We start from the raw sequence: 27,940 nt of genomic DNA, 5'->3' as shown, positions 1-27,940 counted from the left end.
TATAGCTGAATATAAATACGGTCGTTCAAATAGCCTGACGAAGACATATTATAAGGATAGTGTCCAATGAAAATGCCGGTGGTAGGCGAATGACAGAAAAACCCCGAAAGGCATCCGGATGATTTTGGTGCATTTAACCTCATCGTGGTCAAAAAGAGGGCCTAGCCTGCAATGCAGAATTTCTTAAAGCGCCAAAAGGCAACACAAAAGCATTCATAAAAACAGAATCATGTGTAGAATAAGGCACTACGTGGTATGCATTACACCCATTTCTTCCTTCCTTCCTTCCTTTCTTTCTTTCTGTAATTCTTTCCTGCTCGTTTCTTTTGGCGTTTTTTTTTTTTTTTTTTTTTGACGTGAGTGGTATCGCTTTTTAACCGAGTTGCTCCAGAGATTTCTTCCACCAACTCTATTTAATTCACACCGTCCTTGAGGCAATCAAAAGTATTAGTTCTTTATTTACTACTACAAAATTGGTAGTTTGGCAAATATTAGTGCTATATGAAAATTACTAAAGATATAGCACTAAATAAAGGGAAAATATAGAAAGAACGGAGTAGCGAAAGCTTATCACACCTGGCAAAAGAAGATTCGCTAAGAGCACAATCACACACTGAGAACAGAACATAAGGAGGGGGAATTTATTTGCAGAAAGGCAGAGAGAGCTCGCTCTGAGCTATAAGCTTGCTCTAGCCTGCTACTCTACACAGGGGAAGTGGGATGTGGAAGACAATGAATGGAAACACAAAGTACGGTTATATACTTATAATTTTATAATGACCGGCGCACTGCCTGTGAAAAATAGCCTCTGAAAAATGTTAAAATAGTTGAGTTCACACCAAAGTGCATAAGTGTCATTTATCCGTTTGTCATTTGTGACGGAGTCAAGACATGTGCAAGAAAGCGGGCAAACAACATGAGCGACGACATTCAACGACCTTAGTGAAAACCTTAGTCAATTCGAGTTAGTTGTAGGTCACGTAATCAAACGCGGATGGGGAGAGAACTCGTATTCTCCTCTAGCCCTGCTGTAGCTGTAAATGACTGTGCGCGGCTGACGCTTATGTGGCCCGCGTTCCATATCTAATCGTTGGTATAATCATTGGGGAGTGCAATGATAAAGGGCGAGCAGGGATGGCTCCTAACTTCATGTGCCCTGTCTTCCTTGCCGGGCTGTGTTTCCGCGTCCCTAGCGTTGCAGAGTTAAGAGACAGGGAGCATTGCAGACTACTTATAGAGGCCGTCTGTAGTGTACATAAAAATAGTCAGATAATGATGATGAATCTAATTTTCGGATGTGTGGTGAATCGCGTGGCTTTACGAACCGTTCGCCTCCGCTGCCGGCGTTCTTCATAAAGCTTGCGTTGTGAAAGCGAGTGCTCGAGGTCATCCAGTGAGGTATATACAGGCTTGCATGGTATGTGCATTGCACTATGCTTGCTATTTTAATTTTAGATGAATGTTTACTACAGTTTATATGGCCACTATAACTAAGGTATAGACTCGTGTAAGGGCCGCACTCTACTATCGCAATTTTGACGGGTGTTTCATGGGACGAGGACATTTAACCTCATTTGTCCAACTACGAGTATGAAATCCACCGGAAAGCTCCGCGATCGCCTCCTCTCGACATCCAGTAGCGACGCGCGAAAGTACACTGCGCGCGACAATTTGCTGTTGAGCCCGATCAACATCAGCGCACGGAACGCGATGGCTTCTCGGTTGGATGTCTTTTTTTTTAATATTGTCTGTCAAGTTCTGGGTGCGGCCCCTACACGGGTGCGGTCCTTACACGGATTTACACGGTAAGAATCTTCCTTCGTGCAGTTGTCTTCTACTTCGCTATCACTAATACTACTTCGCCTTCCCGGCCAAACTGCACTGCTGCGCATGACTTCTAGAGTTCTATTTATTCTGATTTCGAGTGAATCCGGCTTGGCATCATTTCGGTTACTCAGTGAATTCTATATACAAGAATTCTATATACAGCGAACACTTTCAGAAATGTTTAAAGGTTGCCTGCGGCAGCTACCACAATTCTAGTTCATGAGCTCGTCTACTTGAAGAGGCGGGCATTACTTGCACAAAAAATTGAAATGCATAATCGACTAATTAACCAATTAAGTTTTTAGCTAATGGCTCATGTCGCAATTTACAAATTCTTGGCGTGAACATCGGATCCACTTGGAACTAATTCTCAGGCTGACACCTGTGTCGAGATATTAATTCTCCAACTTTGCGGAGAAATGCATTGGCGTGCCAGTCACTTTCTTAACAAAACGTCGTTTTATCCATTGAAGCACAACAGTATGAATAGATATATAAATTAAGGGGTTTTACGTGCCAAAACCACGATCTGATTATGAGGCACGCCGTAGTGGAGGACTCTGGAATAATTTAGACCTCCTGGGGTTCTTTAACGAGCACCTAAATCTAAGTACACGGGTGTTTTCGCATTTCGCCCCCATCGAAATGCGGCCCCCGTGGCCGGCATTCGATCCCGTGACCTCGTGCTCAGCAGCCCAACACCATTGCCACTGAGCAACCGCGGCGGGTAATTTGTAAATTTCAACATAGGTCATAACTTAATTAATATGTTACAAAACCTAATCGGTGAGTTTTTGTTAATTAGTCGATTATGCATTTAATTATTTTGTACAAGTAATGTCCGCCTCTTCGAGTAGACCAGCTCATGAACTAGAATTGTCACAGGCTGCCACAGGCAACCTTTAAAACTTTTTTGGAAGTGTTTACTGAAACACCCCGTATTTATGGCCTCTGCATGCAAGACGTGGTCTTGATATCCGTAATGCATAAAAGTTGTAAATAATTAAAAGTTCTTTTTCTTGTTTTTCTTTTTTTTATGTCGCCAGTTGTTAGCATTGCCTACTGGAAAGAGAATCAATATTGAGACACATATCACTCACACACACGCCGTTGATAGAAGACTCTGCCGAAGGGGTGACTGAAGTCTGCAGGTTTTTTTTTTTTCAGGGTCAAAAAAGCACGCAAGGTAATTTGAAGTGAGGTGAACATACATCAACATATTCATTTTCTAGGCATATGCTATCCATTTACTTCGCTACCTCCTTCTCTTTAAAAAATATAATAAACTTTGTCCTGCGTATACATTTAAATATACTGTGTCTGTGCATCGTGCTCTCAGCGGAAATAAAAAAAATCAAATCTTGAAGTGGGGAAACATGGATGAGGTAGCCGCCGCTGGTGCCTCTAATGCGCTTGACCTCCTATTAATAGCCAGGATTTTCCGAAATAAAGCGAAAGTATAAATTACAGGCCGCGCGTGTCCGCTCCAACAATGATGCCGTAAGCTTTTAGCCACAACAAAAGTGAAAAGGTAGAGGCAAAGCAAAAGAATCCTCAAATTATGTGGGTAACAGATCTCCGGTAATGACACTTTAGGGGTGGAGGGTGTAGGCTACGGATCGCCAGGGAGGGCTCAGCCCCCCCGGGAAAACTACGGAGGGGGCTCGAGCCCCGGAGCCTATGATTGCGATAGCAAATTAGTAGAGAGCTATTCGGAGTAGGGATAGTAGTTTTATCGGCGGCATAAACTTGAACACATTCGCTTACTAACTGAATTAACAAGCGAGGTGTCGGCGCGCACAAGCAAACATGAATAGATCACACTCAATGACCGGAGACAACCACTGTGCAAAACGCTGGCAGCAAGCGCAGCCGCCGCAGCGAGACATTTCTTTTCAGCTGAAATGGCAATAACGCGCACATGAAGAGCAATGTGGCTCGATTTCAACGACACCCCTAATCCAATTTCAGTCGTGTGCGCCTTGAAGATCTTCGAGAATGCCGTTGAACCTCAGCTATAAGGACGGGTCTAGGACTCAACAGGTGGTATGTAGATATCAATCAGTTTATTTCCACTTCAAAGAGCAGAGGGCCAGGAAGTAAAAGCTCTAGAGAGATTGACAAGGCTTCCTAGCCCCTGTACAGTCCAGCAGCTGAGTACATTTTACATGAGATTTTACACTTCTGCAAATTACTCGTTCAGCACCACAGTACATAACGATAGCATTACGTATTTGCCTCGCGTACAAAACATTTAAAAATAAAGGGAAAAAAAGAAAAATCACAGTTTCGCCATAAGGGCGAAGCAATGAATGCGATAGCAACATGTTAGAATATTACATGAAGTGCAAGATTCGCAGCTGTAGTGGCAGTATGAATTGAAGTAAACGTAAGATGACGAAGTAAAAACGAGCTGTTGTGCTAGGAGCTCTCTGTTAGAATCCTGCCATGGGACAATTTAATTTATGTTTATGAATTAAAGCCAGCATCTTAGTGACTTTACCACTCCTTTTCGGTATCGGGTATTTTTCAAACCTCTTTCCTAGGCCGATCCCGCAGGTCATGCACAGTCGCGCCAATAAAATTACATCACTCTCAGGTTTGAGCTCTGTTATTGCCTGGCACTTTTACGTCACCTGCCGTAGTGGGGACAATATTTAGGTCTGAGAATATATAAGATAAAGGGCATGCGCTGTCGGTGTTTTCCTTCATGACATTTGTTTGCGGGCTGCCATTCTCAAAATGCTAAGGAATAATTTTGTCGAGAACGTAAGAGGTGGTATGAGCAAATGTAGTGATAGAATTGTGTAGCAATATAACCCGCCTATACCGCATGTCATATAGCATGGCAGGGCATATATCATCATCATCATCATCATCATCATCAGCCTATATTTATGTTCACTCCAGGACGAAGGCCTTTCCCTGCGATCTCCAATTACCGCTGTCTTGCGCTAGCTTTTTCCAACTTGCGCCTGCAAATTTCCTAACTTCATATCACCCCACATAGTTTTCTGCCGTCCTCGACTGCGCTTCGCTTCTCTTGGTATTCATTATTTAACTCTAATGGTCCACCTGTTATCCATCCTACGCATTACATGGCCTGCCCAGCTCCATTTTTTCTTCTTAATGTCAACTAGAATATCGGCTATCCCCGTTTGCTCTCTGATCCACACCGCTCTCTTCCTGTCTCTTAACGTTAGGCTTAACATTTTTCGTTTCATCGCGCTTTGTGCGGTCCTTAATTTGTTCTCGAGCTTCTTTGTTAACCTCCAAGTTTGTGTCCCATATGTTAGCACCGGTAGAATTCAATGATTGCACACTTTTCTTTTCAACGACAGTGGTAAGCTCCCAGTGAGGATTTGGTAATGCCTGCCATATGCACTCCAACACAATTTTATTCTACTGTAAATTTCTTTCTCGTGATCAGGGTCCCCTGTGAGTAATTGACCTAGATAAACGTGCTCCTTTGCAGACTCTAGAGACTGACTGGTGATCCTGAATTCCTGTTTCCTTTCCAGGCTATTGAACATTATCTTTGTCTTCTGCATATTAATCTTCAATCCCACTCTTACACTTTCTTGGTTAAGGTCCTCAATCATTTGCTGCAGTTCGTCCCCATTGCTGCTGAATCAGGACAATGTCATCTGCAAACCGAAGGTTGCTGAGATATTCGCCGTTGAGCCTCACTCCTGAACCTTCCCAGTCTAAGAGCTTGAATACTTCTTCTAAGCATGCAGTGAATAGCATTGGAGAGATTTTGTCTTCTTGCCTATATAGCACACACATACCTAAATATTTACGGAATCTCACGGCGATGCCGATGGCGACGACGACGGCAAAAATTCGCTTGGTGCGTCCATATAATTGATATCGCAATAAAATAACTAGAGCATGTCTTAACATTTCGTGTGCATGTCTACGTACTTTGTGTTCTTCTGTTCGCGTGCGTCACGCACTTCGAAAAGCTTCATTAATCAACAAAGGCAGCAAGATATTTGTTAAATTATCAGTAGCACCAGAAATACACTTCGTTTCGTTCAATTTATCCAACGTCTATGAATTCTAAAGGTTACAGCAGTAGTTTTTTTTGAAACATCGATTGCGATAGCAAATTAGTAGACAGCTATACGAAGTACGAATATTAGTTTTATCGGCGGTATGAAGTTGTAAATATTCGCTTACTAACTAAATAAACAAGCATGGTGTCACGCGCGCACAGGTAAACATGAACACATCTCCCTCGATGACCGCGGAAACTCGTGAAAACGCTGAAGTGAGAAAGCTCGCCAGCGGCAGCGAGCAAATTGACCTTCGCGTTGGCTCTCGCTTCAACGCGAACGTCGAAAGCACAGCGCATACGAAGGTACCGGTACTCGGCGCAGGCACTTTGCACCCATCGCAGATCGCTTTGAAGATGAGGCACCCGCGGGCGCACACTTCGGCCACATCGCAGATCGCTTTCAAGATAGGCGCGGCGCCCCGGCAGCTCCGTGAGCGCAGCCCCCCCCCCCCCCCCCCCCGTCTCCGTCGCCCCCCGTGCCTCGCGCGCGAACGAAGACCCCGCGCGCTTCCCGCCGCCTTGCTCTCTCGCGTGCGCGAGCTGCGGTTGCCGGCCCACCCTCGCACACTTTCACTCGCACACACAGCGTACGGCGCGCGGCGACGGTTTTATTGCCGTTGGATTTTGTACGGAACCTACACGGAACCTCACGGCGAAGACGACGGCGACGGCAAAAATGCGCTTGGAGTGTCCAGATAATTGCTATCGCAATAAAATTCTACCGCTGTGCTCAAAGCGAACGAAAATAGTAGCAGAAAATCCACCGCAACTGGACAGCTGTGTAAAAATACATACTCAATCGCTAGTAGAAAATTGGTGAGGAGTTCTTAGCGTTATTACTGAGGACCACATTCTAATTGGACAATTGTTTCTTTTAAAAAGGGCCACTGTTGTCTGAATAAAATTTGAATGGCCGCGCCAACTCATTAATATAAACGAATGATTGTTTGGCGTAAAATACAGACCGGGGTATTCCCCCATATAAAATTGCTAAGCGCCATGTATCCCGCTCGCTATAGGGCCAACTGCCCTTGGTACGGTGGCATACCTACCCTAAAACATATAACGTAAGCACCCTGATAAAGCTAAGCACCCTGATAGGTCAAATACAAGTACCACAATGGAGCAGTGGGAGGCACAGCTCGCCCGCTCCGACCTGGCAAGACAAAAGTCCTTAATTAGCCAGGTCAAGCAGGCGCCAGAGGCCAGTGGGGCCCTTGACTGAGGAACTCCGACCAGCCCTCCTTAAAATCTTTCCCAGTCCAATTAAATTTCTCTCTCTCTCTCTCTCTCTCTCTATATATATATATATATATATATATATATAATTTCTACTGCAACTCTCCCCTCCGAACACATCTGCAGTAACGCTCTGGCAGTTGCGTTCGAGATGGTTACAAACCTATACGCTGGGTAAGGAGTATCGTACCAGCCAATGCGATCTTTCAACACCTCTGTGGTCTTTCATACACCTAGCTTGGTTGCTTCGACCACGAATCCCATCTCATCTTTTCGACTAAAGCCTTGACCACCCGCAAGTCTCAGCACATGCCGGCACGCGCCAAGGCGCACTTATACACTTGCTGCTCCTGAAAGAACCAGGTGTGCAGAGGGCTTGTTGGCAACGTTCCAGCCAGGAGTGGCGTCTCGTGAGACTAAAGGAAAGAGCCTTAGCGCCCCGTGGTGCGGCTTGCAAGGTTCTGGTCATTAATCTGCGCTGCCTCCGGTGAACCACGCCTGTGAGCACCTCCTCTCTCACTCTGTGTCTTATCAGCGCAAATGCGCCCTTCCTCTGTTAGTTTACTTGTGGTTGTTGTTGTTGGTGGTGGTTTTTTTTTTTTTTCATGCTGCGTGTTCTCTCTCCGACAGTGTGCGACGTAGACCCCACGCGCCTGTGGCGCCTTAGATGCTGCTGCTGCTTCCGCTCCTGCGCCTGCGACCTCTTTCCCTTCTCTTATCTTTCAGTCCCCATCCCCCTGTGCAGCGCGGTTGAGGTGTCCTCTATTGAGAGACAGTTATCGCGCTGCACTTTAACCCAATTTTTCACCATTTCCAACTATAATCTCTCTCCCACTGACACGTGACTGTGGTCTGGGCTTCGCGTCTTTAGTGTAATATTCAGAAAATTGGGATAAACGGTACACACTCCCCAAGTATACAAGCTGTGGCTAAAGAGATCCAAATCTAAGTCGGTGTCTTCGTAATCCGTCAACAATGAAGTCGTTATTGCGGATGAGCAGAGTAACGTAGAATACTGTCGATAAAAAATGTTTGAGAAAATAGACATCAAGGGTAAATCTAGTACCTTCTGGTGAACGGAGCTTCGAATTCACGTGTGGGCCGTTGCCCTTCAATATAGCGGTTCGACCAGACCGGATTAGCCACGTGGTTTCCGATTGGTTCCAAGAGCACAAATCCATGTCGAAGTCACAATCCCACGTGGTTGAGTTGCGGAATTCTTCTGCAAAGGACACAGGGACAAGTCGTGAACGTGGGCGCATTTAACGGACTCGCCGGCTGCAAAGCCGAATACTGCTTCGAAACGTCACATTATCCCAACGACTGTCTGGTTTAGACCGCCTGCAGTGCTAATAATATTCTGATAAGCACAAATTTCGTATACTAGCACGTTTTACGGGCAGCGAAAAAACTTCTCAAGTCATCTTTGGCTGAAATTGTCTTATAATAGCGCGTATTGTCGTTTTAGCGTATTGTACTCCGGCGATGTCAGCTCACTTGAATCGTCGCGCTGTGGAACATTTTCGGCGCAGTCATGGTCGAACACTTCGATGTCGTCAATGGCTATGTCAAATGGTTCGTCATCTCCTGGGTACCCGGAAATCCGGATCTGCATTTCAAGGATCAAATACAAGGTCCTGTTTGGTTAACTGTGCCAACAAAAGCAATCACTGTTAGACGTTCAAGATTTTTGTTATTTTTTTCAGTGACCTTATTGAGCCTCAATTCCACTCACTTTTCAATTCGTCTAGTTCAAGATTAAACAGGCTTGAGCGTCTATGCCAACAGTGACAGCGCTTCCAGTAAGCCGAAAAGCGAATTCGTTACACCAAGAATAAAGGTTTACCATTTACCAAGATCCACTTAGAAATATCACGGCTTATTTTTCCTCTCCAGACAGAATGAATTGTCGGGGATTTCACAATAAAAATAACTGGGTTGCTGATTTATTCATATAAATACATACGCAAAATACTCCTAAACTCTATGTACGCCTTTTATCAAGGCATCGATACTAAAAAGATCCGATGAAAAACAGTTAGACACTAACAAAGCTTTTCGTTCGCCAATTCTGTTCGTTATTATTCAGCCGCCTTGGCTATAACTATGTTCATTATCATGATTGGCTGACGCCTATCCTTTCGAACCACTGTAGCGTACGAAGTGCTTCGTCAATGCGGGTTCAGTATTTCTTGAAAACACTGTGCTGAAGATTGAATTTGCTGAGGGTCGCCTGACGTAAGGTGGAGTCGTCGACAAAAGGAGGAAACCGCCAAAGTTACTCGGACAGCGAGCAGCACAAGAAACGGCAGCGAACGTGTTTGACAACGCGTGCTAAGCGAACTCTCTCGAACCACCACAGGAGAGGCAAACACACTTCTGAGAGCGTCATTCACGCACGCAGTGTCGGTGGCTTTCTGCATTCTTCAGGAGATGGTATAATTGTTCGAGTAGAATATTCACTGCCAACTTTTTTAACACTGACTCATCCATATGCCTATCACGATTTCCTAAGATCGCCATCGATCAGCGCAGAGTATATCGCATAGGTCACGGTCTAAGATCATCGCGCTTGGTTTTCTGCTGACTCTACCGGTCCCACGACTCTTAGCGGAAACACACAATTAGTATTCAAGCCAGTATACCTTCGACACTTTTCTGCTTTATCAGAATCTAACACTTCAAATTTAAGCCGCTATCAGCGCTTAAATACAAATAAATTGCTTCCCCTATGAGTTGACGATACTGCACCTCCTTTTTTAATGATAACTGGCATACTTTAATGCTCTGCCTGTCCGCTATTTGTTTAGGTCTGTGTGCGCTATGAACACCATTAAAATAACTGGAGAAATTAGCCTAGTTAGAACATGTACCCGCAGTGGCTCTCTTGCGGAAAATGAGCCCCAGGGACCAGGAAAGCTGGATTGGCCGCAACACGCCAGTTGTAATATATGACGCGGGAAGAAAGAGAGGGAAAAACCGAAGCACAACAAGCCATCCAATACACACGTCTATACATACACATACTCAAAACGCGCTAAAACGCGATAGTTTACAAAGTCTCATTAAGGCTTGTAGCGCGCAGTAAATGCTAGAAGCGCTTTAGTAGCGCGCAATTGTAGGGGAAGAACACCGCCGCAGTCCAAACTCGAGGTACATATCATCCGCTCGAGATGCGTATCAGTCTTGAACGTTTACTGCTATGTTGTACACCAGTGAGCCAAAGTATACGGGTCGCAGGCTCCCCGGAAAAACTTAATTTATTCGCATAATTTAGACGCACAAACTCAATGAACGAGTGCACTGGAAAGTTCGAAATACCAAGTTTTGACTGCAGTTCTTAATTTCAAGCTATACACGTATACGTAAGCGGAGGAGAGAATAGGCTCTCTCGCGAAATCCCCGGTCCCTATACTTCTGCTCAGGGGAGTACCTCTTTTTTCTCTAACTATGCGGCTAGAACAGTCGGAATCACCTCCAGATGCCATCATATGCTTAAGTTCACGTAATTAAAGTTATTATCCCGCAGCACTTCAAAGCGTTCTGTGCAATGCGAATAGGTGCTTCTTAAGCTCAGAATTGATGGGTAAAGTGTGAACTCACATTGTACGCCTCAGGCAAACTACTTTGAACACTACGGAAAAGTTGCCATCCCGCAAATCTTTCTTTGGCCAACACTTGAACGTGGCGAAAGGGTTTTCCACGCCACGCATACTCGACCGAAAGGTCTGCTTGGGTACCTGTTGAGGATAAAACCATGAAAAGACAGAGATGGCACCCGTAATAAAACGCACTATTATCTAAGTGAACAAATCAACTCCGATTTCCATGAGTTGTGTATTCTGGTGATCAATGTTTGATAGCACATACCTTCTGGATCCACGTAGTAATAAAACTGGAGGCAGCTCTTGGGAGAGTGGTGAAGTAGTTCACTTTCAAGGATACCTACACGATTCCTCTTGGCAGATTCGGCATCCAGTAATAGGAAGTGACCTGCGCATACAGAAATTATTTATATATTAAACATGTATAAAAAAAAGGAGGCAGCTTCACACTAGTGGTGCGAAGCCTGAACAAACAGCGAAGCTGGCGGGCCTTCCCTAGCTTTAACTTGGTTCTCTCTTAGCTTTAACTTGGCCTTTTCAGTAGCTTTAACTTGTTTCTCTCTAGAGCGTCGTCTTCTTCCACAGCTGGCACGTTGGCGCACCTCGGCGCAACCGCGCAAACGCGCTCGTGCCATTGCTTCTGCGTTCGTCGTCGTCGTCTTCTTCCACATTGGCTCCGTTGATGCTCATCATTCCAGCACGGAATTTTACTTAAGTGGTGGGACGCGTTGAGCTGCTGCCGACGCCGACCGCGTTTCCCCGCGTTCGCACCGACCGCGCTCGGTGTCCGTCACTGCAGCCGATGCCTCTTGCGGGGGCTCGGCAGGTAAACTCACCAGGCAAAGTGCGTCTCCGCGCCTCGGCGACGCGGAGCTATATACTCTGGAGCTTCGCCCCCGCGCTGCTGTGGGGAGAAGCTAGGCAGAGCTATGGTGGAGGAGCGAGCGGCGCTGCTGCGCAAGTTAGGCAAGGCGTCACTAGGTGGCGCTGTGGCGGGAGCGGCGGCGAGAATGGCAATGCAAGCCATAAAATTAGAACTGTCGAAGTGAGTGGAGAAAACGATGTATTGGGGGAACTACAGAATGGGTTCAGGCCAGGCAGACGCTTAGAGGATATGTTTGTACTAACTCAGTGCCTAGAGATTTCAGTAGCTCAGAAAAGACTTTTATCGATAGCATTTCCAGATATTAAAGGAGCTCATGACAACGTAGACAGGGAATTATTATGGGATATTCTTCAGCACAAAGGCATAGATGACGATTTCGTGGAGCTGCTGAGGAAGATATACAGAGGCGACCAAGTACAAGTGGTATGGGAAGGTCGAAAAGGTAATGCAATGGTGGGAATTCACCAAGGATTGAAGCAAGGATGCCCTCTGTCACCATTGTTGTTCACGCTTTACGTTAAGGGTATAGAAAGACGACTGGAAAACAGCGAATTAGGTTTTGATTTATCCTACATGCGTAATGGACAAATGGTGCAACAGAAGGTCCCTGGACTGATGTACGCAGACGACATTGTGCTACTAGCGGACAATAAAAAAGATTTACAGATACTTGCGAATATCTGTGGGAATGCAGCGACAAATCGAGACCTTAAGTTTAGCACAGAGAAATCAGGAATTATGATCTTTAATGAAGAGACGAGTAACTTCATGGTGTCAATTCAACAGCAAGTAATACCCATAGTGAAGCAATATAAGTACCTCGGCGTACACATAAACGAAGGAAAAAATTACTCAAGCAACCACCAAGATAACCTGAAAATAAAGGGAAAGCGGAATGCAGCAATCATGAAACACAGAGCACTGTGGGGCCACAATAAGTATGAGGTAGTGCGTGGAATCTGGAAAGGAGTAATGGTGCCAGCGCTAACATTCGCAAATGCCATTCTATGCTTAAAATCTGATATCTTGTCGGGTTTGGAAGTTAACCAACGATCAGTAGGACGGTTGGCTTTGGGAGCCCACGGTAACACCACAAATGAGGCAGTGCATGGTGACATGGGTTGGGCCTCTTTTGAAGTCAGAGAAGCACAGAGCAAAATTAGTTTTGAAGAAAGGCTCAGGAACATGGATGAAAATAAATGGGCGGCTAAAGTGCACAAGTATCTCTACATGAAAAGCAGTGGACACAGAATGGAGGAAGAGGTCAAGGAAGTTGGCAACCAAGTACAGGATAATCGAAACTGTAAATAGACAACCAGGAATCAACAGAAAGAAAGTGAGAGAAATAGAGATCGTGAATTGGATGCAAAGAATGGATACAAAAAGGACAATGGAGATTTACAAGAATGAGAAGACAGAAATTAGCAGGGAAAATCTGTACGATAACACAAAGGGCAGTGCCTTGCTATTTGAGGCTCGAGCCGGTTGCCTAAGGACCAAAACATACCGGAGCAAATATTCGGAACTAGATGAGGCATGTGTATGCTGCAGTAAAGATCCAGAGACCACTCAGCACATCCTAATGGTATGCGACGGGATCCACCCAGCGAGAACCGTAGGTAACGTGCAACTCCCAGAAGCGCTTGGGTTTAAAGTGGAAGCAAACATCAACAGATCAGCCGTAGAGATAAGCAAGAGACGATTGGAGTACTGGTGGAAAAAAAGCAGGGAAAATATGGATACGACTTGATCTCTTAAAATGATAGGTAGCGGTACAAGGTAAATTTTTGAAAAAGAAAAAGAATAATGAAAAGTAGACAAAAATGCCAGATAAAGCACGTGTATAGTATGCCTGATTGAATCAAGCAGGCTAGGTGACTATTTGTCGCCGCCCCGTTTCAAAGGGGATGCCAATTAATCATCATCATCGGCGGGGCGAGGAGGTGGCACTGCGTTGCTAGGCGATGTTGCTAGGCAACGCAGTGAATTATCGCTCGGCAAGATTTTGTTGTCCGCGACAGGCGGAATAACGGCCGGCTTAAACAGCTCCGCTGTTAATAAGCACTGAACCATAACCCATGAGTGAGAATTCAACGACGAGGACCGGACTTGAAGCTAGTAAACAGCTCGCCGCTTACTCAGACGGAGGTAGAAACAGATAAATTGTTTTTACCGCAGCGCTTTCGGAGGCGCTCTTCTCGATCTTCAATGTACAGTATAAGTCAGCTAGCCCAACAACGAGTATAATTAAGCTGAAGGTAATGGGCAGTTGCATTAAGTAATCAAAACAAGCCAGACAGAGTGTTCTAAAAACCTGCACGTGAGTGTAGCGCACATTAATACCTTGACTATTGGGTCACCTTCCAAATCAACTACATGTTCAAATAAAGTACGCTTTGTTCAACTCGGGCAACTGCGCATAATCGGGTGCATAGCCCAGGGGCAATCTACAGGAGATAACGAAGATACATTAGCTCTTACAATACAATGCACAAATAGACCTAATTATCGTATTTCATCAATGATGATACCAACTTTACTAATCTCCTGGCGATGCTGCAAGCACTTCTTACAAAAAAAGTCGCAGTTTCACCCGAAAGGCAAAGCATCGATTGCGATAGCAAATTAGTAGAGAGCTATACGAAGCAAAGATAGTAGTTTAATGGGCCGTATTAAGTTGTAAACATTCGCTTACTAACTAAATAGACAAGTGCGGTGTCACGCGCGCACAGGTAAACAGGAACACATCTCGCTCGATGACCGCGGAAACTCGCTGTCAAAATGCCGGAGTGGGAAAGCGCGCCAGCAGCAGCGGGAAAAATGACCTTCGTGCTGTCTTTCGTCTCACTTAAGCGCGAACTAAACCTCGAAAGCACAGCGCATACGAATCTACCGGCACTCGGCGCATGCACTTTGTCCCCATCGCAGATCGCTTTGAAGATAAGGCCCGCGCGGGCGCGCCCTTCGCCCACATAGCAGATCGCTTTCAAGATACGGCGCCCGCCCGGCCGCGCTGCGAGCAGCAGCCGACGGATGGCAGAACGGCACCCCCCTCCCTCTGTCTCTCCGTCACTTCGCCCCCCGTGCGTCGCGCGCAAAAGAAGACCGCGCGCTTCCGGCCTGCCTTCCTCCCTTGCGTGCACTACATTGAGCCGCGATTCCCGTCTCACCCTCTACGATTTCACTCGCACACACAGCGTACGGCGCGCGGAAACGATTTTATCATCATTGGACTTTATACGGAACCTCACGGCGACGGCGACGTCAACCGCAGGAATGCGCTGGGAGTGTCCATATAATTGCTATCGCTATAAAAAGAGTGAATGCACACATAAGGCTACTTGAGCCGAACGAAGGAAAGGTTCGTACGCACTACCAAAGAGAGATACCATACAACTGTCTCACTTTTCGTGCCTATCCTTCCACGCCGTATGAGGGCGAAAACGTGATGTTTCCACTTATTGTGTTTTCATGGGTTTTGGATACTGCAAGCTTACTGAATTGTTAAAGAGACCGCTTCATCACATGGTAATGAAAACGCAAGATTCTTTAATTGGCGTGGCATTGAAATCGGCAACCTTTTTCGTATCTGTGCACAGAATTTTGTGCGAGGTTTCCCGGAGAAAGTCTACAAGTTTTCTGCAAGATTTCCACACTATCTCTGCAGAATAGTATGACCGGGGTATAATTTCAAGAAATCTGCGAACGTGTTTCTAAAATCTTTCGATAGAGGAGCCTTCTGTTATGCCTCTCCAGAAGACGTAGGGTTTCAGAAATCCCAGTCTTCACTGCGCTTGTAAAGCCGTACCACAATTCAAAGCTTTCAACTTACGCTGCACTTTACACGTAAAATGGTACCTGGGCGAACCCGAATCACACAATGTTAATTTGTATTCAAATAAGGCTAAAAAAGTGACAGTTTCGTCCAAAAGAAGAAGCATTGATATCAACAGCAAAGTATTGGACAATTACACGAAGAGTCGTAGTATTATGGGCAATATAAATACTTACTAGTAAAACAAGCATGGTTTCTCGCGAGCACACTCAAACATCGTGTACTCCCTGTCACAACGCTAGTGTGATGAGGTGCGCCGCTAGCGGGTAGCGCGCGTGTTTGTCCCTAAGCGAACGTTTGGTGCTGCCGCTGGCTTCACCATTTCAACTGTGCCCAGCCTCCAAAATTCAAATTGCGCTACTTCCAACAGTCCAACAAAACAGCGCGCATGAAGCCTGCAGCCATCTTGGATCGCCCTTGCATGATCGCCCTTCACCTTTGCACCAGCAGCAGATGATCTCCAGACGAAGGCGCGCGGGCTGAGTATTTAGTATGCACTCGGCAGTGCGGGCAGCCGAGAAGGAGGCGCGCGCTCTCCTCTTTTAGACTGGCCGTAGGGCTACGCGGGCTCGATCACGTTACCCCCAACGTTGGAGGCGGCGGAAGACGGTTCTAATGGCACGCATCCAGTCACCATCATTCTCGGGTCGCCCTCGCATGCTTGCCCTCGCACCCGCAGCACATCACGTGACCCCCAACATCCCGCGCACGAGCCGCTCATTCTTCTCGCATTTGGACTTTATCGGTTCAACAACATGATGTTGACGACGGCGAGTGAAAAACTGCGCCTGGAGTGTCCGTATAATTGCTATCGCAATAAAATAATTCATCCAAGGACTGTCACTTAGGCGCCAAACCAAGAAAGCGCTGGGTCCTGTGTGCCTTCGCTCGTGTCGTGCGTTTCTTTGCACTAAAAACTATTAACATGCAATACCAACTAGCCCACCAGTCTATTTTGTTGAAAATCATTGTCAGCACATAACTACGTGTGAACAGCTTTTTCTATTGGCGGTGCTGTGACGAAGAAGATATTACGCGTACGATGCCACATTTGATTCATTGAGTGGTGCACACAGAATTTAAGTGACGGTACGCGATCTTATTTTGAATACACCAGAAAATAGTCTCGTTTTTTTTTCCGTCTATACATGGGTGACATCAATAGAGTCCCATACCGTTCGTTCGAAGGTGCGAAGCCAACTGCTCTTCATTTGCACCAGGTGTCCTAAAGAAAAGCCGCTACAAGTGCAATATACACATCGCAGCGAGTTGTGCCGGCGGCTAAATACGAAAGCGCTTTCGTCATCATGTTGGTTAAGTATTTGAGGTTGTGTATTTTGTAGTCATGATCCAGAGAGAGAGAGAGAGAGAGAGAGGCAGAAGTGATAAAGGAAACAGGCAGGTAGGCTAGCCAAGTTGAGCTTGGTTGGCCACCCTGCTCTGAGAAAGGACGAAACGGGAGTAAAGGATGATTACAAGAAGAGAGAGAAAATATTCCCTGCACGCATGCACACACAAGCTGAAGAGTTCGCTGTTCAGTTCGTCACAAGCAGCCATATATAGGCTGGGTCATCTCAAAAAAAATGTCGCAGTTTCGCCCGAAGGGCGAAGCATCAATTGCGATAGCAAATTATAGAGAGCTATACGGAGTAAGGATAGTGGTTTCATCAGCTGTATAAACTTGGACATGCAGCAGCACCGGCAACGCGCAGAACTGTTGTCGACGCCGTCGGTGTTTTGCCCGCGTTCGCACTGAACGCGCGCGGCGTTGGTGACTGTTGCCGGTGCCTCTGGGGGCGGCTCGGAGGTTGTCGACGAGATCAGAATGGGACGGTCGTCGAGCAGCGTCGGAAATCTTACCCACCTTCTCGCCTCGCAACGTTTTTATATAAATACGCATTTAGGTGCCGCAGCTAAACGTCGCCTCCCCTCCCTCCCTCCCGTCCCCCCACGGCCTTTCGCGCGATAGAAGAAGTCGCGTTTGCTCTCTATATATGGTGATTGTAAAGGAGGAAAGAGACGCTTAATTCTGCAGCCCTTCAGGGAGCACGGCGCAGAACGCGCGTTTGCTCTTCGACGTGCGTTCGCTCCCCGTGAAAGCGCGCGTCCCTCGCGCCCTTGCACTCGCACATACAGTGTGCGGAGCGCGGCGACGATTTCATCTCTGTTGCTATCATACGGAACCTCACGGCGACGGCGACGACGGCGGAAATTCGCTTTGGAGTGTCCATATAATTGCTATGGCAATAAAATGTAGCAGCGCTTTGGTTGCTTCGTACATCACAAACGTACGAGGTCAAGGTCTGGGCTGGTAGCGCCTATGCCGCGTGTCATGTGTCTGCGTTATCGGGCGCCTTCGTCCTGATGTGTGAAACGTTGTCTGTCCGTGACGTCACTTGTCACGTGATTGTTTTCAGTATATATATATGCTGCTTGCGTGAAATAAAGAAGGAAGTTATCGTGCCCGTGATCGCAGTCAGGCTCAGTTCCTTCCTGCACGCTGCCCGGCTGCGCTCGGCGTCCGGCAAAGGCCTTATCACCACACGGTCCCAGGATGTTCTCTTCTGTAAACAGCCTGTCGTCTAAATTCCTTAAAGCGGTCCGAAGATCAAGCCCCTGATCTCCGTATGATGGGTAGTTACACAGTAGCTGTGCTAGAATTTCTTCTGTGTCACATGATCAACTTTCGTAAGCAGCCCCTTGTGTATCTTGAGAAGCATCGTCATATTAGACATCGAGAACGAGGTTAAAGAGGTCATCGATATTGACTGCACAAATAAAGACAAATATTGGATATTGCAGCCGTAAGTAGTAGTTTTTGCAAGTGCTAAACAGGACTGACAATCTCCGGAGTAATATTAAAAGCAATTCTTCAAACGCGGATAACTATTTTTAGGGTGAGGTATGTTGGACGGGATGCATACCATGTCTGGAGCCGACAGTGTGGTCGGCCGCGGGGCCACTGCGGTCCGGCGTGGGGCCCGACCACCGTACCCAGGCGAGGTTCTTGATACCGCCAACGTTCCTCCAGTTGCAAAGGTCGTCCTCGAAGCTGCAGCTGCCAGGTCCAGGGCATTCCCAACCAGACAAGAGCAAGTCGTCGACGGCCAGCGCACTCTCATTTCCCGACGGGTTCTTGCCCTCCAATTCGAGTCGCTGGGGCAGCCCATGCATAGGAAGCAATGAATGAGGATAAAGTCGGTTTTTTTTTACGAATACATACTTCGCAGGAATGAGTGTTAGGACATGTACGAAACTTCTTTTAATTCGTAGATTTACTACACATTTTGCAATCTTCAAATTGAAGGTGGTGATTGTTCAAGAAATATTGATTTAGCAGAAATCCTGGACCTAACTATACAACCAGCTTGGAGATATCCATCCTCAAATTGCTGCCATAAAATACATTTGCGTTCCACGCAATTTTTCTCTCGTACTGCATAAAGACGCCTTTCTGGGAAAATGATACGCGCGACACCAGCGCGTTACTGACGCCACAATAATATTCGCGCCACATTTCCTCATTTCTCACCATGGATGAGGTATCGTTGACAGCTATGTTCACTGATCCGGATGACCACTGGTTCGGAAGCCGATCTTCCCCGTTGATAGTCCATACGAGCTCTCGAGACTCTTCTGGAGCGGCTACGTGCTTATATACGCTGAGAGTCATTTCGCGTTGGCCCGTGAAGAAGTGCCAAAAGCGAAAACACCTCCGCTCCGCCAAACTCAAGTCGTGCTCTGCGCTGACAAGGCGACCACTCTGTCCATCAAGCCTAGCGAAGTTGCCTACGAAAACAAAACAAGGCAACCCTTAGTTGTTCCTTGAACGCCAGGTTGTCGGCGCCACTAAACCTTGTCACATGCGTCAACAGTAATCACGTCTTCATGAAGATTCTTGTGCCTATTAATTCACCTACGCACCGAGGCACAATTAATTATGACTACGCCATCACCAGCGGTGATGGCGTAGCAGTTTTGGAGTTGTGCTGCTAAAACCGAGAGGTGCGGGATCAAATCCCGGCTGTGGCGGCCGCGTTTCGATGTGAGCGAAATGCAGCAACGCGGGTATATCATGCCATGGTCAAAATTAATCCGGAGACCCACACTACGGCGTGCTTCATAATCATATCGTGGTTTTGGAACGTAAAACTCCAGAATTTATTTATTATATTGCATGTTTTCACATCTATCTACTTCTTGCACCTTCATACAGAACGTTCTAGAAAACAAAAGTACAGTCAAGTCGGAATTTAACTCAACCGCCACCTCTCTAAATACCTTTCTAGTTCCCTTGTGTGCCAAACTCGTTTGCGCACTTCGCTGAAGGTTAAGTGTCGTAGACTATGGAATTATTCATTCTCAGCGGCGCCTTAAGAATTGGTGCCACATCATTTACTTGAGTGTTTAACGTACAAATTATGTGCGCTGTTCACTTCTGCTTTACAGCTACCTATGAATTTGGCGCTTTTTCTGCATGGTTATTTTGAACTTCAAACGCATTTTATTGCAGCTCAAACTGTCACTTAGCGTAAGATTCTATTAACGAAGCTGTGACAAAGTCAGAAGTAAAGTGGAAATTTTCTGCGGAATGTTTCTGCTAAGTAGTTAAGGCATTCGCTCTGGTAACCAGTAGACGTCGGGTCTCGCAACACAGCCCAAACTGCTCACCTGTGTTTGTGCCAGTAGTATGATCATTTGGAATGACCTTGAAATCATTACCGGTGTCCAACGCCCAGCCATTTAACGTCCAATCGCACGGTCCCTCTTCAAAGTTGCAGGTCACTATATCAAAAGCATTATAGGAGGAACTTATCAATATTCATAAAATGTTTGAAGTGATAACACTTGATAATGCTTCAAGGTGACTTCATCAATCTTTCCGAGCGTGCTCATAGGCAATATACATTAAAAACAGAGTAACACGTCATAACGTGACACGTTAATTGCAGGGCTTGATTGATCACTTGGCTGCTGTTGTGTACGTATGTTCTGCAGGCGGGAAATATAAGTGCAAAATACCCGCCGCGGTGGCTCAGTGGGTAAGGTATTGCGCTGCGGAGCACGAGATAGCGGGATCGAATCCCGGCCGCGGCGCCCGCATTTCGATGGAGGCGAAATGCAAAAAACGCCTCTGTGCTTGCGTTTTAGTGCACGTTAAAGAACTCCAGGTCGTCAAAATTAATCGGGAGCCCTCCACTACGGCGTGCCTCATAATCAGAACTGGTTTTGGCACGTAAAACCCCAGAATTCAATTCAATTCAAAGTGAAATAAGTTGGGCGTGTTACGTGAAGCGCGCAATTCCCTTCAGCGTGAGCTCATGAACTAATGAATGCATCTTAATGTATATTTGTGCAAAAAGCTTGTCCCGAAATTTAGGTAGGAAAATAAATCGTTTCTTTAAAATTATTCCATTTAATTATGCTCCAGTGAAAGTTAAGCACTCATCAAAAGATAGAAATGATTACCCTGCGAATAATTTCGTCTGTATGTGCTTTTATTGCCTCGTGCACGCTGCAATGACAGCACTATAATAATGGTTATTTCTTTGTGAGAATGAAGAAATGGCTGCTCTACTTTATAAGGTAAGAAGGGAACCAAAATATTACACTCCAACAGCAGCGACATCAGTGTCTTTCAGTTCTCCTAAATATAGGTGCTGTAATAACGAAATGCTTCCGTCTTTTTTCCACGACCAAACAGTGGTATGAAGTGGCTACCCACTCCATTCACTTAATTAACAAAATAAAAAATTAACGAAAATAAAAATGCGGGTACACTTACAAGTCGGTGGGCATGACCGCTCATCGAATGAAATGTCATCGACACCAATAAAACCTTGACTGTAACCCGGAAGTTCACCCTCTAGCAGAAGCTGTGGAGGAAAGAAAGTTACCGGTTATGTTTATGATCATCGTTATATAGTACTTCACTTCTTTCTCGGTAAGAACGGCCTAGAACACTGGTCACATCTGGAAAGTGATGTTGATGGTTTGATTATCATATCTCACAACTTCTATGATGACAGCAGATCATGGCTAAAACATTAGCAGAAATTTCATACGGCATATTAAAATTGTAGTTATTCTATTTTGGTTTATTGCTCTTATGATTTGTTATCCCAGTAAAACAAACAAGGCCTTTCGTTCGCACTAGCATTAGGGAAGTATATTTCAATGAGGAACACGGCGAAAGAAGATATTTGCCCCAAAGCACTTACATACCTGAAACGGAGCATCAGTGGCCTTAATGTTTATAGCTGCTTCAATCCACATGTTTCCTTGGTGCCCACTCCTGGTCCATAGATTCGAATCAGGGCCAGATACGTTAAATATCCGCAGAGTCAGCCGACTGTTGCTCTCCCCTTGCATGTGGTACCACATACGAAAACAGCGACCACTTGTGCCGGTAGCGTTCACTTTTGATGACACCATGTGGGCCACTACACTAGTCTCTTGGAAGTTTTCCAACGCCAGGTACATCCCTGAAAAACATGAAAAGCTGCATCACACTAATAAAAAAATAGTGCTTCTACTGATCTGAATCACCAGTAGTAAAGCAGCGTCAGCAGAAAAAGTGGTTCCAGGAAAAGTCTCTCTGAAGACTTTATTGGCAACAAGCGCGAAACCGTCTTAACAAGGCGTGCATCAAAGTCCAAGCCTAGCTAGCTGAACCCACGTGCCCGCACCTTCCTCTTCGTCTTCGCCTATGCACCGCACGGCGATTTCTAATAGCGGTATTATATAAATATAAAATGAAGTTGCTTCACAAACAGCTCGATCTCTTAGTGAACAGGGAAAGCTGAATGCGCTGCAAACGCCCGTCTCTTTTATCACCCAAAAAATTACTTCAAAGAATAATTTTGAGACCCCCATAACACAACACGGTTCACATAAGGGGTGTGCCAAGAATTATTTTAGTCATAGCACTTTTATAAGGGCAGTAATATTGTTTTCCAGTGGTGACGTCGAACCCCTCAATATTCATGAAGCGTACGAAAGAACGAGATTTAGGAGAAAATTCGTGCACCGGTTCAATTCGAACCTGATAAATTCTAAACGATTTAAACACCGACTGAATTCGTAGGTTCGCCAGGTAGGCGATATTGCCGTATCATCTCGGCGCAACCATTAGAGCAGTGGGGACATAAACTAATATGGATGGCGAGGAGCAAATACGTCTGCTTGACGCCGCGAAAGGCGCCAGGTGGACGCAAAAAAAAAAAGAAAGAACACAAGACAACGGTCGTACGTGGTCCTCTGGGAAAGTGTGCGATTCTTAAATTTTCAGTGGGTGAAATATAAAAAATGCGGGCAGAGTCCGCAAATGCAACTTTTGTGATATCTAAAGTTTGTACCCGATGTCGCTTGAAGAGGGCGAAAATAAATTGTACGCATAATTTTATCTTTCACGACAGGACAAAAACATACATGCAAACTTTTAGTTGAGATCCACCAAGAACACCTTCAGCGGGAAACGAACCCCTAAAGACCCGCAAGTACTGCCATGTTAGGAACTGTAATGTTAATGAAATGCCAATGTTAAGCTTATGCTGCAATTGTCACAGAAATCCCTAAAGTCTGCATTGCTCACGTGAAGACTGCTAGAACCTTTAAGAAGTAGCTCAGCCGCCATCTGTAGCACCGGCCCGCTTTACCGTCAACTTCAGTGTTTATTACAGGCGTTCGCGCATTTTTTCCTAATACTATTAAGAATCTCGCCATTATGTGCACAACGCCTACTCGCTTCTTTGCAGTTCTATTTCAATACGTCATCTCATCTGCCAGAGGACAATGTCTGAACTCGTTTGAAAAGTGATCAATGCAGGACGCGAAAGAGCGTGGGTGAACCTTTAACAGCTGACACTGTAAAACGTGACAACACAATATGAAGAGCAGCAAGAAATATGCAACAAGTGGTGGTGTAATGAAACGGATGTGTTGTCCAACTACTTAACAGGTTTTAGAAAACAGAGATGCACAATGAATGCAATATTGGATATAGTAACCTGTGTGGAGCATGAACGTGCATGTGGCAACTTGACGATAGCAGTATTCTTAGACATCAAGAGGGCATTTGACACTGTTAGTCACGTTCATGTTCTGCTAAGTATGTTAGAACTCGGAATGTCTGGCAGGTCTTTGCGATGGATTTCTGAATTTTTATCAGGACGCAAGATATTTGTTCAGACGAGTGAAGGAAAGAGTGCTGAACATGTTGACAAGCAGGGAGTACCACAGGGAAGTGTTCTCAGCCCTTTTCTTTTTAACTGCGTCATGGCTGATTTAGCGAGAAGACTGCCCTCACAGTTAAGATTCTCACTGTATGCAGATGATGTGTGCATTTGGACATCTGGAACTAATGTTCAATTACTTCAGATGGCGTTACAAGACGGCATAAATACTATTAAACCGCTTTTTCAGAGAGAGAGGAATGGTTCTATCACATGCGAAGACTGCTGTATTGCCCTTCACTCGGAGACAGTTAAAAAATTTCACTCTTAATCTGGAAGGACAACCTCTAATGATAGTCAAACAGCATCGTTTTCTTGGAATAATACTTGATCGGCAACTATCCTGGGTACCCCACATAAAAAAAACTCGAAAACGAGGTCAATGCGATAGTGAATGTACTTCGCAGACTTGCTGGCACATCATGGGGTGGATCAGTATCGACCATGCTCACTGTTTACAATGCATTAATACGACAAAAAATTGCGTATTCCGCGCCCATCTTGCACGGACTTTCACACACGTCAGAAGAGCGACTTCAAAGACATTTAGCTAGAGGACTGCGCATATGTCTAGGAGTTCCACGAGCGACTTCTAGCCGTCTTGTAATAGCTGAGGCTCGCCAATCACCGTTTCCAATTATGAGAACTACAGAAACATACCGGCATTATTTTCGTCTTCAAACACAGCATAAAAATCACCCGTTGGCTCTAGACATAATGAAACGAGATAAATGTTATGTTAATAAAGAAATTCAGGAAAATCTTCATGTATTGCCAAGAAATGAATTTTGGAACTCAGATGTCGAATATCCTCCATGGCTGCTTACTCGTCCAAAAATCGAATTGTCAGTAGATGGCATATTCAGAAAAAGAGACATGTGCATTCAAGCTGCTCAACAACTAGCACTTTACCAGATTTATATGCGGTATTCAGGATACGTACACGTCTATACAGATGGCTCCAGTACAGCAACCTCGTCAGCTTCAGCATTCTATAAACCGGGCCTCAATAAACACGAATCGTTTACGTTATCTCGTGCGACTTCGTCCACAACGGCTGAACTGTTCGCAATCCTATGTGCGTTAAAATTTATAACTTCAGTACGAGATGCGCAAAAGTGGGTAATTTTCAGCTGATTCACAGGCGGCACTCATATCACTCTACAGCACAAAATCAAAAACAATCAGTGATAGTATAATATATGAAACACTTAGAGACCTCACGAAGGCAAGCCAAGAGAAGCATGAAATAATATTCCAGTGGATACCTGGACATTGTAACATTCCTGGCAACACAGCAGCCGATGAAGCAGCACAACAAGCACACCTCAAAGATGATGCAATTTCGCTCCCAATATCAACAATGAATTACGCTGTATCATAACGGCAACATCTTTTAAAATGTGTAGAAATAAGTGGTTTGACCAGAATTCGAAGAGCTCTGATTTATACCATATTGATCCGCTTATTGAATTCAAATTTCCGTTGTCATTAGACAGAAATATGGAAACCCTTAGTCATCGATTACGACTAGTCACTGCCTACACAAAACATTTCTTACATAGAATTGGCCATGCGGAAACCCCCGAATGTGATTGTGGATTTGTAGATGAAGATGTATATCACCTCCTTTTAGATTGTCCACATCACGACACACCAAGACGCCGACTTAAATCAACCTTATTGGCATTAGACCGCAGACCTTTCAGTTTAAGGAAACTTTTGGGCCTATGGTCAACAACGGCCTTGCAAAAGAGCGCTCTAAAAGCGTTAACAACATTTCTCGAAGAGAGCGGCATTGTTGGCCATTATTAACGCTTGTAATGTTTCTTTTATTTCAATGTAGCTGTGTACGTGTTTGTGGATTATGATTGTGTTGTATGTATGATTGATTGCATGTGTTGAGATTATGATTTGTGGATTTGTGATTTATGTTTATATTCAGTGCTGACTATATGTTAAAATGTGACTATATGTGGCTATATGTAAACATGCATGTACACGATGTGTGCACCACCCGCTGACTAGAGACTGTATTGTAAGGTGCCACTATTGTTTATATTCTTGAGACTTTTTTCTCCAGTGCAGTGGACTGATTGAACTTCTACATTGTATGTACCACTTTTTTTTTTCCTCGCCGTGTTGCTGTGCAAACGTTGCTTATATGAGAAAGCTGTTTTAAACCCTGTATGTTGTAGGTTAGACGTATTCAAGAGTTGAGGAGTAGCCGGCGCCTTACTTGTGCGTCAACATCTCCTCATATCATATAAAAAAAAGAAATATGCAGGAGCCACCGTGAAAATCGCCATAGCTCTATCACCATCTGCGTATGCTCTGTGTAATATCCTGCGTGTCAGTAGTCTGCATTTTAGAAGGTGAAACTGACACATCTGACTATAAAAAGCGTAAAATTTTAAAAATCTAAGCGTGGTTGCGAGTTCTACTTTACGGACCTTGATTAGCACCTATATATTGGTCATTCTAGTCATGATTCCAAATGATTCCAAACTGTTTTGATTCCAATTTCTGCAATCAGCCTCCAAGATTGGTGAAAACATTTTGGGGCCACTCCCAACTTCGCCTGTCTGTCACGCGACGTCACGAAAACCGCGATAGATCCCCATCTGATATAACGTGTACACACTGATTATACATGATTAAACCGCACAAAAGAAAAATAATCATTTCTGATTCCAGGCATTTTCACCATTAGCCTTCTGCTATTGGTCCAATGTTGTCTGGCTACGCCCACTTCGCCTGTCTGTCACGCGACCTCACAAAACCGCGAAAAACTCACCACGCCAAAGTGACGTCGACGCGAAAAAAAAATGCATTAATATGCCAAACAAAACTGAAAGTTTTTCTGAATAGCCACAGACTGCCCCGTTCCGAAAGGAATAAAAGATGGCTGCCCGCCGATCACTCAGGCCCTCACTACTCGAACCTGCCGGTGAGCATGTATTTATTTGCGCATGATAAACCTTTTTGCGTGACAATAAAACGTTATCAAACCCTTTCGGCATACATACGACATCACTCTGCCAACTCTTCCTTGCTGAGGATCCGTTTTAGCGGAATTTTTATCCTTCTGTTGCACCTAATTGGCTTTAGACAGGCGTTGTCCACACAGGACGCTACGCTTTTGCTTAAGAGTGCAATCTTTGATAACAAGACTCGTGACGTGAGAGGGATCCTGGCACTAGACCTCTCCAAGGCCTTCGACAGGGTCGCGCATAGACACATCCTAACAGAGATTTCCTCTCTTAACCTGGGTCAGCGTTTTCATGACTACACCAAATCTTTCCTCGCGGATCGCAAGGCACACCTCCGACTAGGCACGGTCTCGGGAGGGCCCTACCAGCTAGGCAACTGCGGCACCCCGCAGGGCTCGGTCCTCTCCCCACTGTTATTTAATATAGCCATGCACAAGCTCTCCACTTGCCTCGATGCAATCCCAAACGTGGGTCACGCCATATATGCGGACGACATCACGATCTGGGCGCCGGGTGGCTCACTTGCCATGCTCGAACACTCGTTACAAAGCGCGTTGGAGGCAACGGAAAACTTTCTTGCCAGCACGGGCCTTGAACTCTCCCCCGCTAAATCAGAACTACTGTTATACCGACAGTCCCGACAAGGGGTCAGAAACCTTGAGCCTCTGAAAACTCTGCCGATAGAAATTCGAGCTAAGAATGGACATCCCATACCAAGGATGGACTCGATCAAGATTCTAGGTCTCCACATTGATGCTAAGGGCTGTAACTCGACGGCCCTCAACAGGCTCACTGGACAGGCTAGTAATGTCCTAAGACTTTTAGCCCGCATCTCAAATCGGAGAGGCGGTCTCAAAGAGGACAATCTGCTCAGAGCTTACCAGGCATTCTTCTTAAGTCATGTTACCTACATCGCGCCGTACCTTAATTGGGGTAAGGCGGAAAAGGCCAAACTCGACTCTCTAATCAGAACCGGTATCAAGCGCGTGCTCGGCCTTCCGCAGTCCACGAGCACCGAGAAGCTGCTGGAGCTAGGACTCCACAACACTATCGATGAGCTAATAGAAGCTCACACAGTGGCTCAAATAATGAGATTGTCATCCTCTAAGCCAGGGATCAAAATTTTAGAAGAAGCGGGTATCCAACCCAGACATGAACCGGGGACCAAAATTAGCCTGACCCAGCAAGCCAGAACTCGCATCATGGTTGACCCCGTACCGCGAAACATCCACCCAGTGCATAACGAGGGTAGAAGATT

The 27,940-nt window shown here is 45.5% G+C and overlaps 1 protein-coding gene across 1 annotated transcript in view; it reads right to left on the bottom strand.

Annotated features, from left to right (window-relative positions):
- LOC119435473 (MAM and LDL-receptor class A domain-containing protein 1-like) overlaps nt 1-27,940 on the bottom strand; it is a 168,268-nt gene that overhangs the window by 93,848 nt on the left and 46,480 nt on the right. The window contains 9 exon segments of the mRNA XM_049672663.1: nt 8,196-8,351; nt 8,627-8,738; nt 10,733-10,869; nt 11,000-11,122; nt 18,380-18,611; nt 18,988-19,244; nt 20,127-20,240; nt 21,241-21,331; nt 21,681-21,940. Of these exon segments, the coding sequence (XP_049528620.1) occupies nt 8,196-8,351; nt 8,627-8,738; nt 10,733-10,869; nt 11,000-11,122; nt 18,380-18,611; nt 18,988-19,244; nt 20,127-20,240; nt 21,241-21,331; nt 21,681-21,940 (1,482 nt within the window).

The sequence above is a fragment of the Dermacentor silvarum genome, chromosome 1, assembly GCF_013339745.2.
Source record: "Dermacentor silvarum isolate Dsil-2018 chromosome 1, BIME_Dsil_1.4, whole genome shotgun sequence".
NCBI classification, from domain to species: Eukaryota; Metazoa; Arthropoda; class Arachnida; order Ixodida; family Ixodidae; genus Dermacentor; species Dermacentor silvarum.
Note: the sequence above shows the minus strand (reverse complement) of the source record. Positions and strands in the feature narration are given on the sequence as shown.